Source organism: Marmota monax, unplaced genomic scaffold, assembly GCF_021218885.2.
Source record: "Marmota monax isolate L192 unplaced genomic scaffold, Marmota_monax_Labrador192_F-V1.1 WCK01_AAM20220418_F8-fsc00292, whole genome shotgun sequence".
NCBI classification, from domain to species: Eukaryota; Metazoa; Chordata; class Mammalia; order Rodentia; family Sciuridae; genus Marmota; species Marmota monax.
The window spans coordinates 495,765-511,218 of record NW_026692864.1 but is presented as its reverse complement, the minus strand read 5'-3'; the positions used below and the strand labels follow the sequence as shown (position 1 = coordinate 511,218).

The window sequence follows — 15,454 nt, the reverse complement described above, 5'->3', positions numbered from 1 at the left end:
GCCCATGCTGGTGCTGAAGCGCCACCCCAGCCCTCCAATAGCACCTCCTCGAGGCTGGGGTCCCCATGGCCGCCACCGGGGCCGCCCAGTCACTGTCCGCTAGGTGTCATCATTGCTCCAGCCAGCAGAGTCAGGCGGCTCCCTGACTCTGGTCGCGGGCGGAGGTCGCAGAGGGAGTCCCGGGAGGGGTGGGACATAGAGGAAGGGGGCTCTCCAAGTAGGGTCTCGGGTCTTGCCAAACCCCTTCACGTCATGTCTCTCACCGAGTCATATCCAGGGTATCTCATCCTTCGATCTAGACTCTAGATCCGAGATCGTTCGGAGTCCACAACCCGGACCTAGCGGCGCTAGCTATCGCCCGCGACCCCCAGCCTCCTCCACCCCACCCCGACTTCGTTTCACCTGCGCGCATGCGCTGATCCGGCCAGTGCCCGGGGTCTGGAGTGGAGCGAGTAGGGGTGGGGCTTGGCACGCATGGGGGCGGGGCCGAGGGCTCTGACTGACAGCTCGACTGCGCGGCCGGGACGGTCCCTCTCCCGATCCGGCGGGAGGGAGGGGGGAGGGGCGGGATTTCCTGCGGGAGGTGCAGAGCCGGCCTTGGAAAAGGAGGAGGAGAAAGGGTTGCGGCGCAGGGGGGCAGTAGGAGCCAGCGTCCGGAGTGGCAGAGACCGAGCAGAGCCAACTGGACCCCGGCGGGGCGCCCGGGAGAGGTGAGACTGCGGGGTCTGAGCTGGGGGCCAGCACCCTTGAGAGCCGGCGTAAACTAACTTTTCTTGCGGGAATCCGCGGGCGCCTCCATCTCTCCGTTCCTTCCGTCCTCCTCGCGCCCCCTTTTTCGTCCTCTGGCATCTACCCCTCCAGCGCTCGGCCCTCCCGGTCCCTCCCGCCGCTTTGTTCCCCGGGTCGGCCTGGGCTGGGCTCGGCTGGGGGTTGCGCGGCGCTGGAAGGGCATTCCGAGGGGCGGGGGAGCCAGCCCGACCCCAGGCACTGCCAGGGGCGCCCTCCCCCAGTATCGGCCGCCGGCCCTGTGTGGGGGGAGTGCCCTTTAAGTTGGGCTTGAGACATTTGGGGAGTGAGTGGTACCCCTCCAGGGCCCCAGGCCTGCTCGGGTCTCATGCCACAAGACTCTGGCAAAAATTCGCCGCCACCGAGGAACTGACGTAAGCCTTTTTGCAGTGAAGTCGAGGGTCTGGGCTTCAGGTTCAGGCTTGGGGGGCCGTCGGCCATCGGTGCCCCAGCTCTGTCTCTCTTCTTTGCTCACCCCACATAGAGTGAGGAAGGGTCAGCAACAGGTGCTGTGAGTTTCCCTGTGTAGCAGGTAGATGCCCCCAGAAATGGGATCCATAAGCTCCCCATTCCACCCCCTCAATTCATAAAGAGCCCTAGGGCTAAAGCATCCAGCTATTAAAGTGAAGCCTAGGTAGGGAGGAGTCTGGGGGCAGGCGCCTTGGACAGGGAGTGACCCCTGCCCGTCTGCCTGTGCCACCCTCCTAGGCCCCACCTCCTGGCCCCAGTTGTCTGTGGGTGTCACAGCCTGGGGCTGTGGAGAACGGGCTTCTAGCTTGGCCTGCTCCAGTGTGTCGTGCTGCCAGGGCCCCTCCTGCCCAAGGCTGAGGTACTACTTGGTGCCCTGGGGCCCCCATGACTCAGCCTCCCCCTCACAGGATACCACCTCCCCTCTGTACATACTTCTCTCAGGCATGGCAGTTCCCTCTCCCCTTTGAGGGACTCCTTGACTCCCAGGGTGGTTTGGGGACTCCTTAGAGGTCATCTTGCTCATCCTGGTGCCCTGCTTCTCACTTGCAGGCTCTGGCCCAACCTTCAGCAGAGGTACTGCACTGTTTTCAGACCCCCGCGACCTGGCCACCACTGCTGCCTGAGGGAATGCTGGCTGCTCCTGAGCCAAGCTGGGAAGCTCGACGTGCCTGGTCCCAGCCCATCCCCGGGCTGTCAGAAGCTGCAGGCTGATATCTGTGCACATTTCAACACAGCCTCCACCCCCTCCAAGACTGGCTTTCCTGCTTATGGTGGCAGCTCACAGAGCACATTAAGGGAGCATCCATCAGCGCCTGACAAGGAGCCCTCTTCCTGGGACACCAAACGTGCCCCAGGACTGGAAGCCCTTCCAGGGGCTGAGGCATGGCATACTGACACTTGGCTTGGACACATTTCCCTGCCTTTGCCCTGGACTCCTGAGCCTAGAGCCCAGCCTGAGGATCAGAATGGGTCGTGAACAGGACCTGATCCTTGCTGTCAAGAACGGAGATGTGACTGGTGTACAGAAACTGGTGGCCAAGGTTAAGGCCTCAAAGACAAGTGAGTACTTGGTGGGGTGACCAACCAGCTGGGGCCCTCCCTTGAGTGCTGAAGCTACAGAGGGAGCATAGGGAGCGGGGTGGTCACTGGGTTCTGTGAACTTAAGGAAAGACAATGGTCCTTTTCTGGACAAGAAGTGCCTCTGTCTGGGAATGCTAAAGGAATTGGATCCCCTTTGCTGTGTGTTCCTAAGTGAGTCACTTAACTTCTCTGGGCCAGTTCCCTTGCTTGCCAGGAGAAAAGATGGAAGTACATTCATTCAAATTTTTTTTTTTTTTTTTTTTAAATATTTATTTCTTTTAGTTGTACACAATGCCTTTATTTTTATTTATTTATTTTTATGTGGTGCTAAGGATTGAACCCAGGGCCTTGCACGTGCCAGGCGAGTGCTCCACCGCTGAGCCACAACCCCAGCCCCTCATTCAAATTTTTATTGAGTGCCTATTGTGTGTCAGGCTCTGTTACAAGCCCTGGGCCAGATTAGTGAACACAACAGACCAAATTTCCAGTCCTCATGGTGTTGTCTGCTAGCTGGTGGCTTTTGGATGTCTTTGGCACCATGGGGTTTCTGGGTATGTGTCCGGAAAGATTGAATTGGTAGAGCTCCATGCCCACTGTCAATCCTACGTACACTCAACTAGAACCTCTCTGTGCTTTATGTCTAAATTTCTGGGGGATTTTCCTTACTTTCAACACAATCTGACCACTTACTAAAGAACCTCTTTTCCACTAACTTATCTGTGTCCCCTGAAAGTATGCAGCTAATTTGCTAGAGGTTTCCATGGTCTGGAGGCTCTAGTTCTGACAGGGCTGTGGGGGGCTGAGGCCTGGGTGGCCACACCTGAACCCCATCTCTTGGGTCCCTCTGTGGTGACACCCCCAGGGAAATAGACCTCTGGCCTTTAGGGTGCGCTCTCTGGGCTGTCCCAGGAGGCCACTGGACTTATGTCCTGGAGGTCCTAGATGAGCAGGGACAGCTGATGGTTCCTGCCACCAGACTGGGTCTGGATATGGAGTTCCTGGAGGGGGGGTTCTCCCCTGAAGTGCTGGAGCTTTAGACCAAGACACACCTGGGTCCTGTGCACAGGAAGGAATCCCTATGCCTGGAGATTTTATACCATCCTCACCCGCACCCCGAGTATGAGTGCCAGGGGAGGGATTTTACTAGTGTTACCCACCTGCACAGCAGGGTGGAGGCCTGGGCAGGAAGCGATGGTGCCAGGGGTGATGGTTCCTGTCCCTGGAGAGGTGGGTGCAGGGTGAATGTAATAGAGGAAGGGGCTGTGGAGGTCCGTGCGCAGCCCAAGAGTAGGAGCCACTCCCCCTCTTCCCTTACCTCTGTGTTTGGGCGACCTGCCCAGTGGGGCTTTGGTCATACTCCTGCTGTCCTCACATCCCCAGGACCTCAAAGTAAGGCCCATGGGAGGATGGTGGGCGAGGTCCAGGGACAGGTGGCAGGAACTTCAAAGCCAGGCTCCTAGGCTCCATGGCTCCATGTGCCCAGAGGAAAACGTGTGTAGGGGAAGAGGTCCCTTCACTCAGTCCAAAGAGGAAATACACAGGTACAGGTGTGGACATAGGTAGCAAGGGCCTGGAATTCCTTGTGAAGTCCTGGCCACGTGCTTCCCTTCCCTGTCCTCTGAGAAGTTGGAGAAACTGGCAACAGAAGTGAGATCATAAGGTGACCTTGGCAGACCTTCCAGTTTATGAAAAATTGTAGTCCTCTCACTTCCCTGTGAGCTGGTGTTTTTATATCTGTTGTACAGGTAAGGAAAGTGACACTCAAAGGTTAGTGACTTGCTCAAGGTCACATAGCCATTGTGGGGCGGATCTGAGATGGATCTGAGATAAACCTGTGCCAAACCTGTGCTGAGTTCCGTGCCCCACCACCCCATGCTCCCTCACTGATTGCTGATTTCTGTGCTCATCAGCATTTCACGGGGGATTGTTCTAAAAGTAGAGATTCCCTGGATACCCCACCCCCATTGAACTCACCAGAAAGGCCAGGACTCTGCAAACCAGAAAGTTCTCCAGGTGATTCTAATGCCTTTCTGAGAAGGGGAGAGGGGAAACTCCTGTTCCATGCCACAGAGAAGCTAACTAAACTGCCACCCTAGGAAGGGAAGTGTCAGGGCTCCCTTTTTCCCTCCTGTGGGGATGGCCAGAGCTTTCTGGCTATCAAAAGAGAACAGAAGAGACATCCTCCTTCTGCCTGCTATATCTGCTGTCTGGCCTACATTCTTTCCCCCACCTGATGCTCTTCAAGTTGCAGGTGGCTGGCAGGAGAAGGTGCGTTTGTCCTGGCCTTGCCCCTGTTCCTGCCCCCGTCCCTCCCTGCCTCATTTCTCTGACATCTCCTTCTGTGGCCAGAGGAAATGGAGTGGGTTGGTGTGACTGACTGAGCTCACATCCCCTCCACCCCGAGCCAGGCTCGGAAGAAGGCTGTGTGGCAGCGGAAGTGCCTGAGCCACTGCCAGGAACCGGGACCCTCCACCCTCCGGCTGAGCCCCTAGCCCAGTCACTTTGAGCCTCTCCCCTACCACCTTTCCGGCCATTGTTCTGAAAAGAACGGAGCCACCCAGCCTGGCCCTGCCCCTGTTCCTGTGTCCCTCCTGTCACATTGTCCTGTCCCTCCCTGGAGGGGCCACATCCAGCCACCCAGCTGCCCATCCCAGATTGGCCAGGCTGGCAGGCTGGTGGAAGGGTGGGTGGGCCAAAGGACTGTGTCTTCCCTGCTGCCCTCATTGTCTTCACTGAGGCTCAGAGAGGCGCCATAGCTGGCCCAGGTCCCCCAGCCGGCCAGAGGCAGAGCGAGCATGGGAGTCCTGCACTTGCTGCTTCTCAAGCTGTTGTACCTTCCCTCGCCCCAAATGGTTCTGTGTGACAAGGTCTTTGCAAAGGGACTAGAGAAAACCTGGAAGGCCCCTATCTCTGCACTGTTACTCCTTGGCTCTGTATTTACCTTTTTGGTGCAGTCCTTCAGCTCAGCCCTCCATGTGACTCTCCCCTCCCTCCCCATCCCTTGCTTCTCACTGCAGGATTGGTCCCTCCCTTTTGGAATGAGGCCCTGCCTTGCCCAGGCTGCCGGGGTATTCAGGGGCCCACCAGGGCCTGGGGGGCAGGCCTGGACCAGCAGGCTTGGCACTCTGCCCAGCCCGGGTGGGCAGGCCCCCTCCTTCGCAGTAGGGGTGGGTTCCAGCAGGAGGCTCAGGCCTCCTGTGACAGGCCTTCCCCTTTCCCTCCCCAACACTTCAAGGACTGCCCCCACTGTGTCCTGGCTGCCTGAGAACCTCATCTGCATGCACCCTGTCCTGGGGAGGCAGGGTCTCAGCCCCTCCACCTGGGGCTGGACAGCTCAGTCAAGAGCCTGAGGGGGGCGAGTCAAAGGATGCCACTCAAGCTGGCACAGAACCCTCTGAGATCCAGGGGACAGATGGGAGATGGTGCCGCTCTTGCTGGAGGATAGCATGGTGCCAGTAATGGCCAATGTGTAGAGTGCAGAGTGAGCAGGTTCTGTGATGGCCCATTTTACGTAAGAGGACACTGAGCCTGGGAGGTTAAATGACTGCCCATACTCACAGCTAGCACGAGGCAGAGCCAGGGCTAGTACAGAGCATAGCCACCTTCCCTACTAAGCTCCACCTTGGGATGCTGTAGGGGTGGGCAGTATATCCCTTGGGCCCTGCCCTGGTCCTTCTCTATTCTCTTCCTCACCCATCCCTTTTGGCCCAGCGGGACAATGTGACTTGCTCCCTAGCCCTTCAGACAGGAATGCTAACCATGCGCTCCGTGGGCCTGTCTGTTGAGGGCACATCGTGCCAATGTCCCCTCCCGCCCCCTTTGGGTCTATAAACCAGCTGGGCTGGGCCCCGGGAGTCAGGCCACCATTGCAGTGGCTCCCTGCACTTGATACCTCCAAGCTGCTAGCTTGTGGGCCAGAGTGAGGAGCCACAGGCCAGGACCAGTGAAGGGCCATGGGGCAGGTGTTTTCCTGCACACCAAGAGGTCAGCTGGGCTCTGGGAGTTGGGGTTGCGGCAGCACTGGGTGAGGGATGGGTGAGGTCAGATGGTTGCATGTTCCCTGATGCCCCTACCCTGACCCCCAGAGCTCCTCGGCTCCACGAAGAGGCTCAATGTCAACTACCAGGATGCTGATGGGTGAGTAAGAGATGCTGAGTGATGGGAGGGCCGGAAGGGAAAGGTCCTGGACTCCAGAATCCTTTCCTCTCTTAAACTTGACCCTTGAAGCATATTTGCTGAGAGCTCTGGGTCCTGCCTGTGTAGAGCAGAGTGTGGGGGTCCTTCCCACCCACCCTTCAGTAGGTTAGCCCTGAGCAAGGGGAGGGGCCTGAGGCCTCTCTGAGGGGTTTCCTTGAGTTGGATTCCTCCTGGGCCCCTTTTCTCCCTGGAGGGTAGGAGCCCGGGGGCTCCTGCTCCCACGGCCCCCTCCCCTAGGCTGGCTGTGGGGGGATGCCAGACAAACAGGCCACTCAGCCCAGACACTGAGCCCTTTCATGCTACGGCTCGGCTGCTGTGCGCTCCCACGGCAGGGCTGGCAGGGGTGGGGGTGCAAGTAACCCATCCCTGCCAGGCCTCAGGATGAGTTCGGGTGTGGCAGGCCAGGATTTGGGGATGGAAGACTGCTTACTGACATCCTACTTTGTGTTCCCCATGCCAGATTCTCTGCTCTCCACCATGCCGCTTTGGGAGGTAGCCTAGAGCTCATAGCCTTGTTGCTGGAGGCTCAGGCCACTGTTGACATCAAGGACAGCAATGGTGAGACTGCAGTGTGTCCCTGCCTGGTGAAGGTAGAGGTTCAACCCAGACCTCTGACCAGAGCTTGCTCTTGTTAGGACATAGCAATGCTATTAGGTGTTCCCAAAGCTTCTCTGGGCTTGCAAATGGCTTTCCCTGTTTGTAGCCTTCTGGGAGTAGAGAGTGGCACTCATGTCTTGATATTCAGATGAAGAGGTTGAGGCTCAGAGAGGTTACTCACGTCACTGGCCTGTGGTTGCCAGATTACCTGTAGTGGCCATGGTGGACTCTGGCTTGGGACCCATGCAGCTGGATTTCTTCCTGACCAAATCTGGGTTAAGCCAGTGTCCGCACCTTTTGGGGCTGTCTCCTCTCCCAGCTGGGTGGCTCTGCAATCTGCTTAAGTCCCTCAAACCCCAACGCCATCCCGGGATCTCCCTCAGAGCCCTTCCTCCTGCCAGGTATGCGCCCACTGCACTATGCAGCCTGGCAGGGCCGGCTGGAGCCCGTCCGGCTACTGCTGCGCGCCTCTGCAGCTGTTAATGCCGCCTCGCTGGACGGGCAGATCCCTCTGCACCTGGCCGCACAATATGGACACTATGAGGTGGTATGTGAGCCTGCAGTAGGGATGCTGGGCGGGGAAGCTAGGAGGTCAGAGGCCAGCCAGGCCACGCCCCCTCACTTGGCTCTCCCCACCCCAGTCAGAAATGCTCCTCCAGCATCAGTCCAACCCATGCCTGGTCAACAAGGCCAAGAAGACGCCCCTGGACCTGGCCTGTGAGTTTGGGAGGCTCAAGGTAAGGCCTATAGTCCTGGGGGCTCTGAGTGCCTGTGTCTGTGGGTCTCAGGAGAGGTTCCAACTGGGTGCTGGGTGTTGCATGCTGCAGGTGACCCAGCTGCTACTGAACAGCCACTTATGTGTGGCGCTGCTGGAGGGTGAGGCCAAGGACCCATGTGACCCCAACTACACCACACCCCTGCACTTGGCTGCCAAGAATGGCCATAGAGAAGTCATCAGGTACCCACAGTGACCCCCCCACAACTTCTTCATCCCCTTCCTGTGGGACCATCGGTGCCCCCTCCACGCCTCCCTGCTGCCATCTTCACCCATGCTCCATCTCCTAGTTCCCGGCAGTTGGCTTTCTCCCCTGGCCCACTACCCCTGATTCCCTCTGCCCACCACAGGCAGCTCTTAAGAGCTGGGATTGAAATCAACCGCCAGACCAAGACAGGCACAGCACTCCACGAGGCTGCACTGTATGGCAAGACTGAGGTGGTTCGGCTGCTCCTCGAGGTGGGTATGGCACCTGGTCACTCCACAGGTGTGTGTGGAGCCTCTGTCATGTGCTGAGACCAGGCGGGGAAGCCAGGGTGATTTGCTTTGTTTGGATGGCGGGAAAGAGGCCCGGCTTCCTGAGTGGTCCTAAGGCCTAAGAGCAGCTCCACCTGGTTGGAACCTAAGCATGCCTCTTGCTAGCTCGTCCCTGACCTGGTCTCTGAAATCCTCCTTCCTCACCTATAAGGTCTGAAAATGACATCAGCACCCACCTCCTGGGTGATAGTGAGGACTAGGGCAGAGATGACAGAGTGCTTAGCATGAGCTCCTGGCACTGTTTACCTAGGGAGGTGTGGATGTGAACATCCGGAACACGTATAACCAGACGGCACTGGACATTGTGAATCAGTTCACCACCTCTCAGGCCAGCCGGGAAATCAAGCAGCTACTTCGGGGTGAGTGTGTGGGAGAAGACCCAGCCAAGGGCTGGAGCCATTTGGTAGGTACCAGGATGTGGAAGAGGAGTGGGTGTCTCCTGGGGAAGCTGTGAAGTGGGTGGGGTGGTAGGAAGATGGCCAAAGGACCTTTAGATGATGCCTGCCCTCCCCTTTCTCTTAGAGGCCTCAGGGATCCTGAAGGTCCGAGCACTCAAGGATTTCTGGAATCTCCACGATCCCACTGCTCTCAATGTCCGAGCGGGGGATGTCATCACGGTGAGGGGCCCGACAGGCATTCCTTTGAGAATATGAATGTTTGCAGTGACTTACCTGTGATATCAGGCTGTGTTAGGTCTCCATCTGCTCCCTTACTTCTTTCTTTCCAAATCTGGGGAGGGTAGACCACCCCATCATCATTTCTTTTTTAAAGATGACAAAATTGAGGCTTAAAGATTAAGTGACTTGCCCAAGGTCCCATAGCTGGCAAGTAGCAAGCTAGAATTGGAGCACAGGCTCTCTCTGGTCCTCTGTCTCTAAGCTCTGTGGCACAAGGGCATTGAGCTGCCTGCTGAACACAGGAGCCAAACTTGGGCTGGCTTGGATATCGAAGGCGAGTGCCCTGAGAGTAGGGGAAGAGCTGGACCCCCGGGCTGTTGGACGGTGGCAAGAATAGCTGCCTGCCACTTGCTTGATGTGGGGAGTCATCATCCCTTCCCCCTACAACCTGTCACAGGTGCTTGAACAGCATCCTGATGGCCGCTGGAAGGGCCACATCCATGAGAGCCAAAGGGGCACGGACCGTGTAGGCTACTTCCCCCCAGGCATCGTGGAAGTGGTCAGCAAGCGGGTGGGCATCCCTGTGCCCCGTCTCCCCTCCGCACCTACCCCACCGCGCCCAGGCTTCTCCCGGACAACGCAGCCTCCTGCTGACGACTCCCTACACCCTCTTACCTATGGCCAGCTTCCTCGGGTGGGCCTCAGCCCAGACAGCCCAGGTACATTCTCCCAGAGGGTGGCACCAGGCACTGGTGGGGGCGTCTGGCTTTAGCAAGTTGCCAGTCAGCTGTTAGCAGTACCAACTGAGGCTCTGACCTCTGTCCTTCTGCCCTTTACAGCAGGTGACAGGAATAGTGTGGGCAGTGAGGGCAGTGTGGGCAGTATCCGCAGTGCTGGTAGCGGGCAGAGTTCCGAGGGCACCAACGGCCATGGCACCGGCCTCCTTATTGAGAATGCCCAGGTAGGAGCGAGGTCACTGGGACCAGGGCAGGGTCTAGCCCCACTGCGATTCTCCACACGCTGAGTGGGTTCTTTCCCTGTCTCCAGCCACTGCCCTCTGCAGGGGAGGACCAGGTGCTGCCAGGACTGCACACCCCGTCCCTGGCAGGTAGGAAGGCTCGATGGGACCAGGGTTGGCTAGGAGAGATGCAGGTGGGGAGGCTAAGGGCTTGCCACCCCTTTCTTCCACCACCTGAAGCCATACTCTCCTTTCTCAAAGACAACCTGAGCCACCTCCCTCTGGTTAGCTACCGCTCTGGGGAGATCTTCACCCAAGACGTGAGGCCGGAACAGCTGCTAGAGGGGAAGGTAAGACCTCTGCTGGGGGTACGCTGTAGGCCTTGAGGGGGTGAGTAGAGGAGATGGAGGGCCTTCTATGGACTTAAGCTCAGCCCCTGGGGAAGGCTGAGCTGCTCAGCAGACTCAGCTCCTGCTGTGTCCCCTCCCCCACCTCCACAGGATGCACAGGCCATTCACAACTGGCTGAGTGAGTTCCAGCTGGAGGGCTACACTGCCCACTTTCTGCAGGCTGGCTATGATGTGCCAACCATTAGTCGCATGACACCTGAGGTGGGTGCTGCAGCCAGGTAAGGGAGGGCCCAGCAGGCAGAGGAGGAGCCTGATACCCGTGTCCTGTGTGGCAGGATCTGACTGCCATTGGGGTGACCAAGCCTGGGCACAGGAAGAAGATCGCCTCAGAGATCGCCCAGCTCAGCATTGCCGAGTGGCTGCCCAACTACATCCCGGTGAGCCGGGGGCTGGGCTGGGTGGTGGGGCTCTCACTTGGGGCTATGGTTTTGTGGTGCCCCTCCCTTTCTGGCTTGGGTGGAAAGCAAGTTCTGATGACAGTGCTCTTCCAGACGGACCTGCTGGAGTGGCTGTGTGCACTGGGGTTGCCGCAGTACCACAAGCAGCTGGTGAGCAGTGGCTATGACTCCATGGGGCTGGTGGCCGACCTCACCTGGGAGGAGCTGCAGGAGATTGGCGTCAACAAGCTGGGTGAGGACCGCTCTGAGGCCTTCTGCTTGGGCCCCCCCTATGCCTCCAGGGTCTCTAAGAGAACAGAGAATGGGGTCTGGGGAGGTGGGAGTGACCCATCCTAGACCCAGCTAACCTCATTCCTTCTGTCCACCCTTCCCAGGGCATCAGAAGAAGCTTATGCTGGGTGTGAAGCGGCTGGCAGAGCTTCGGCGGGGCCTGCTACAGGGGGAGGCCCTGGGTGAGGGTGGGCATCGGCTGGCCAGGGGTCCGGAGCTGATGGCCATTGAGGGGCTAGAGAATGGGGAGGGTCCAGCTGTGGCTGGCCCACGCCTTCTCACTTTTCAGGGCGGTGAGCTGAGCCCAGAGCTACAAGCAGCCATGGCAGGGGGTGGTCCTGAGCCACTCCCCCTGCCCCCTGCCCGCTCCTCCAGCCAGGAGAGCATTGGCGCACGCTCACGGGGGTCTGGTCACTCACAGGAGCAGCCTGCCCCTCAGCCCAGTGGTGGAGACCCTAGTGCCCTACAGGAAAGGAACCTTCCAGAGGGCACCGAGCGGCCCTCTAAGCTCTGCTCCCCACTTCCTGGCCAAGGACCTGCCCCTTATGTTTTCATGTACCCCCAGGGCTCACCCTCTAGCCCAGCCGCAGGGCCACCTCCTGGTGCACCCCGAGCCTTCTCCTACTTGGCCGGCCCCCCTGCCACTCCTCCAGACCCACCTCGGCCCAAGCGCAGGTCTCACAGCCTGAGCCGCCCTGGCCCTGCAGAGGGAGAAGCTGAGGGGGAGACCGAAGGCCCAGTGGGCAGCACCTTGGGCAGTTATGCCACCCTTACCCGGCGACCAGGACGCAGCACCCTCGCCCGGACCAGTCCTACCCCAACCCCATCTCGAGGGGCTCCTCGCAGCCAGTCCTTTGCCCTTCGTGCCCGTCGCAAAGGCCCTCCACCCCCACCCCCCAAGCGCCTCAGCTCAGTCTCTGGCCCCTCAGAGCCACCTCCACTAGAAGGGAGCTCAGGGTCCAAGGACAGTGCTGCGGGGCCCCGAAGGCGAACACTGAGCGAACCAGCTGGCCCCTCTGAGTCTCCTGGTCTGCCCGTCTCATCTGGCCCTGCGTCAGACACAGAGGAAGAAGAGCCTGGCCCTGAGGGGACACCCCCATCTCGGGGCAGCTCAGGGGAAGGGCTGCCGTTTGCAGAAGAAGGGAATCTTACTATCAAGCAGCGGCCGAAGCCAGTTGGCCCCCCATCCCGGGAGACGCCTGTGCCCCCTGGCCTCGATTTCAACCTCACAGAGTCAGACACTGTCAAACGGAGGCCCAAATGCAGGGAAAGAGAGCCACTGCAAACAGCACTGCTAGCCTTTGGGGTGGCAGGAGCCACCCCTAGCCCCTCTGCTCCCCTGCCCTCCAAGGCTCCCAGTGAGTCCCCCACCTCCACTTCCTCTAACCCGTCACGGCCTGACTCCAGCAGCCTTTCACATCAAGGAGCTCCAGCCACTCCTCCAAGCCCCATAATGCAGTCCCCCGTCCCCCCAGTGCCCTGCACTGGGCCAAGTCTGGAAAATTCAGCAGGTGGTAGGCAGAATGTGGAGATGGAGCCCCCCACTGCCCCTGCTGCCTTCCTCAAGGTGCCTGGAGCAGGTAGGAAGCTGAGGCCTGTAGGGGTGGTATGGTATGCTGCGTACAGGGGATATTTCAACCCAGATGAGTCACCTGCCAACTTTTTTGTAGGAACAGCCCCCAAACCTGTGTCTGTGGCCTGCACCCAGCTGGCATTCTCTGGCCCAAAGCTGGCTCCCCGCCTGGGCCCTCGCCCAGTGCCCCCACCAAGGCCCGAGAGCACAGGGGCTATGGGCTCAGACCGGGCCCAGCAGAGACTGGAGCAGACCAGCTCATCCCTGGCAGCTGCACTAAGGGCCGCAGAGAAGAGTATTGGTGCTGAGGAGCGAGAAGGGTAAGGAGGCTGGCTGTCAGATGGGGTGGGAGAAAAGGATGGGCATAGAACATGGGTCCTGGGACTATCACAGGGGGATGTTGTAGGCAGAGCCTCAAGCTGGGGAGCCCTCCAATAGGATGGCAGGACCTCAGGTTTTAGAGTCACCCAGATCTGATCTGAAGGGATTCCTGGTGATTGCCTCCTTAGGGGGATGAGAGCTTGGGCAAGTCCTTTAACCCCCAGCCTCAGAAAAACCATCTGTAAGGAAAGAACTCCTGCTGCCCAGGATGTTTTGAGCATTAAGAGGTGATGCGCACTAAGTGCCTGGCACCCAGCAGTGGCTCAGTGGCAGCTCCTACCCAGGGCCAGTGGGCTGCAGGCCTCTGGCCCCTCTGATCCAGACTTTTCCCTTGCTGCAGTCCCCCGGTGACCTCCACCAAGCACATTCTGGATGACATCAGCACCATGTTTGATGCCCTGGCTGACCAGCTGGATGCCATGCTGGATTGAGCAAGACCTGCCTGTGGTCCTCCAGTGGTGCCCACTGTGACCTGTCACATTCACTACCTTTGGCCCAGCATGGAAAAGGGCTGGCCACCGTAGGCAGAGGCCTAGGGCTGGTCGAGCTGGAGTATCCTGCCCCAGCAGAGCCCCTCCCTGCTGCTCCCAACACAGCTGTTAGTGCTGTGGGGCGGCCCTGGGGAGGGGCCAGGGGGCCTCATCAGAACCTGACTAGCTGAGGGGTCTCTGCTGCGTCTTGTCAGAGCCCCCTCCCGTGTATAATCTGACTGGATGGGAACCCTGCTAAGAGCTTTCTCCTCGAGGAGGTGGTGGTGGCAGGGCTTCGGGGGTGCTGTCTCTGTACTCCCACCCCATGTTCCAAGTTCCTGTGCTGAGGGAATGCCTCTGTCCACCCGTGTGCTGCCCTGGGTGGGGCAGTGTGCCTGGCTGGGCCCCCTCCCTGCCTGTGTACATAGGACATGTAAATACCCAATGGGGCATGCCCTCATGGTTGGCCATGTTCTGACCAGCTCCTGTCCTTGCTCCTACCATCCCTCACTGGGAGACAGTAGTAGCAGGGTTAGGAAGCAATGGGATTAACAGATCCCCAGTGTCCAGACTTTTTCAACTGTAAATGTTATTTTTAAGCAGAGAGAAATGCATATATTTTAAATGGAATTTATTCTATCTATTAACTGCCTGAGAGGACACAGTGTGGGAGGGCCTTCAGACCACAGCAGGAGCACCTGCTGCCCACCTCAGCGCTGGAGGCCCGACCCAGTTGGCCCAGGCCCTGGCTCTGTAACCATTAACCTTTCCCCCACTAACACCAATGAAAGTGTCATTCCACATGACTGGGCTGTCTGTCTGGATCTGTGCCATGGACCCAAGTCCAGGGTCTTCCCTGAGCTGGCCCTAGGAGCACCTGCCTATGTGGAAAGAGGAAGGCTTGAGTCCTCACCTTCAGGGCTCCCCTCAGTGCCTGCAGCCTGGGGGTGACCACTTCATGGCTACCCTTTTGTAGCTGCCTCATGGACCAGCCACAGGTTTTTCTTAAGCAATTTACAAGTTTTAATATAAACCAGCCTACATTCATTCCTAAAAGGTTCATTTCCAGTAAAAAATATACACCAGTAAAAACATCTCCTAGGAGAACAAGGGCGGGGCTACAGAGACCTGGGCCATCTCCCCCAAAACTGACTTACAGGCATTTGAGTGCAGGCACAGAAAGAGGCTCCAGGCAAAGTGGGTGCCCTTCTGCATCTTCAGGCCCAAGCCTGAGACTCCCCTCTAGAGGAGAGGTCCTCAGGGCCACACCTGGGCCTTACCCCAGGAAGACAAGATGTAGGGGGTCAAGGAGGACGTGGCATTGCCAAACGGCAGCAGCCATTGCTCTTCCAAAAAAGGCTAAGGCCCTTGCCCATGGTTTTGAAGCTGTGCCATAGGTACAAGAGCAGAGGGCACTGGGACAGGGGACCCTGAAGCAGGGCATCCCACCAGGTGGGACTGACAGTCCCTCTACCCAGCGCCTGAGGTCATACATTCAAGAGTGCCCCTGGCAAGGCCAGGGAAGAGCCAGGATGGTCCTGTCTGGTCAAGGTCACAACTCCTTAACTTCTCATTAAGCCAGTGTCTCCAAGGACCAGAGCTCGACCTCCGATGCCACAGGGCACAAGAGCAAACCCTGAAACATTCATAATACCAATTCCTCAGACTCAGGAATGGGCTGGCTTTTGCCCCAGGGACCAGGGCAATGGTGGCTGCTATGGCCAATGGCTCAGAAGGGAGAGTTCATGCCCAGCTTGGTTTCAAACTGTAGCTTCTGTCGCTTCTGGTAGCGGACGCGGACCCTGGTGGGGCAGGAGATTATTATAGATCCTCAGACCAGGAGATGGAGCAGGACCCCAGAGGAGGGAGGGAGGGAAGGATGCAGATAAGAGGGTGACAGGTTTAGGCAACATGCTGAAGCCCCAAGGGAGGTG

At 58.6% G+C, this 15,454-nt stretch overlaps 2 protein-coding genes across 9 annotated transcripts in view; one reads left to right on the top strand and one right to left on the bottom strand.

Annotated features, from left to right (window-relative positions):
• The first annotated feature begins 589 nt into the window (after nucleotides 1–589).
• Nucleotides 590–14,326, top strand: Caskin2 (CASK interacting protein 2). Of its 2 annotated transcripts, XM_046449529.2 has the most exons (20): nucleotides 590–710; nucleotides 1,807–2,316; nucleotides 6,423–6,474; nucleotides 6,995–7,092; nucleotides 7,533–7,678; nucleotides 7,773–7,868; nucleotides 7,959–8,089; nucleotides 8,257–8,365; nucleotides 8,694–8,802; nucleotides 8,966–9,060; nucleotides 9,518–9,779; nucleotides 9,900–10,021; nucleotides 10,108–10,168; nucleotides 10,280–10,368; nucleotides 10,519–10,629; nucleotides 10,704–10,805; nucleotides 10,920–11,058; nucleotides 11,201–12,676; nucleotides 12,767–12,989; nucleotides 13,391–14,326. In XM_046449529.2, the coding sequence occupies exons 2-20, from the start codon at nucleotides 2,223–2,225 to the stop codon at nucleotides 13,479–13,481; spliced, it is 3,606 nt and encodes a 1,201-aa protein (XP_046305485.1). In that variant the 5' UTR covers nucleotides 590–710; nucleotides 1,807–2,222; the 3' UTR covers nucleotides 13,482–14,326. The 2 variants fall into 2 exon arrangements, with proteins under 2 accessions (XP_046305485.1, XP_046305486.1); XM_046449530.2 differs by lacking the exons at nucleotides 9,900–10,021; nucleotides 10,108–10,168.
• Tmem94 (transmembrane protein 94) overlaps nucleotides 14,135–15,454 on the bottom strand; it is a 34,565-nt gene continuing 33,245 nt past the window's right edge. For all 7 annotated transcript variants that reach the window (XM_046449526.2, XM_058580991.1, XM_046449525.2 and 4 more), the window contains one exon: nucleotides 14,135–15,322. In XM_046449526.2, the coding sequence (XP_046305482.1) occupies nucleotides 15,250–15,322 (73 nt within the window). In that variant the 3' untranslated portion in view covers nucleotides 14,135–15,249. The remainder of the gene's footprint in view (nucleotides 15,323–15,454) is intronic.

Coding starts and splice junctions, on each gene's coding strand:
- Caskin2 (XM_046449529.2), top strand. CDS start 2,223: ATGGGTCGTGAACAGGACCTGATCCTTGCTGTCAAGAACGGAGATGTG. Junction 8,803..8,965: donor AATCAAGCAGCTACTTCGGG/GTGAGTGTGTGG, acceptor CCTTTCTCTTAG/AGGCCTCAGGGATCCTGAAG. Junction 9,061..9,517: donor GAGCGGGGGATGTCATCACG/GTGAGGGGCCCG, acceptor AACCTGTCACAG/GTGCTTGAACAGCATCCTGA.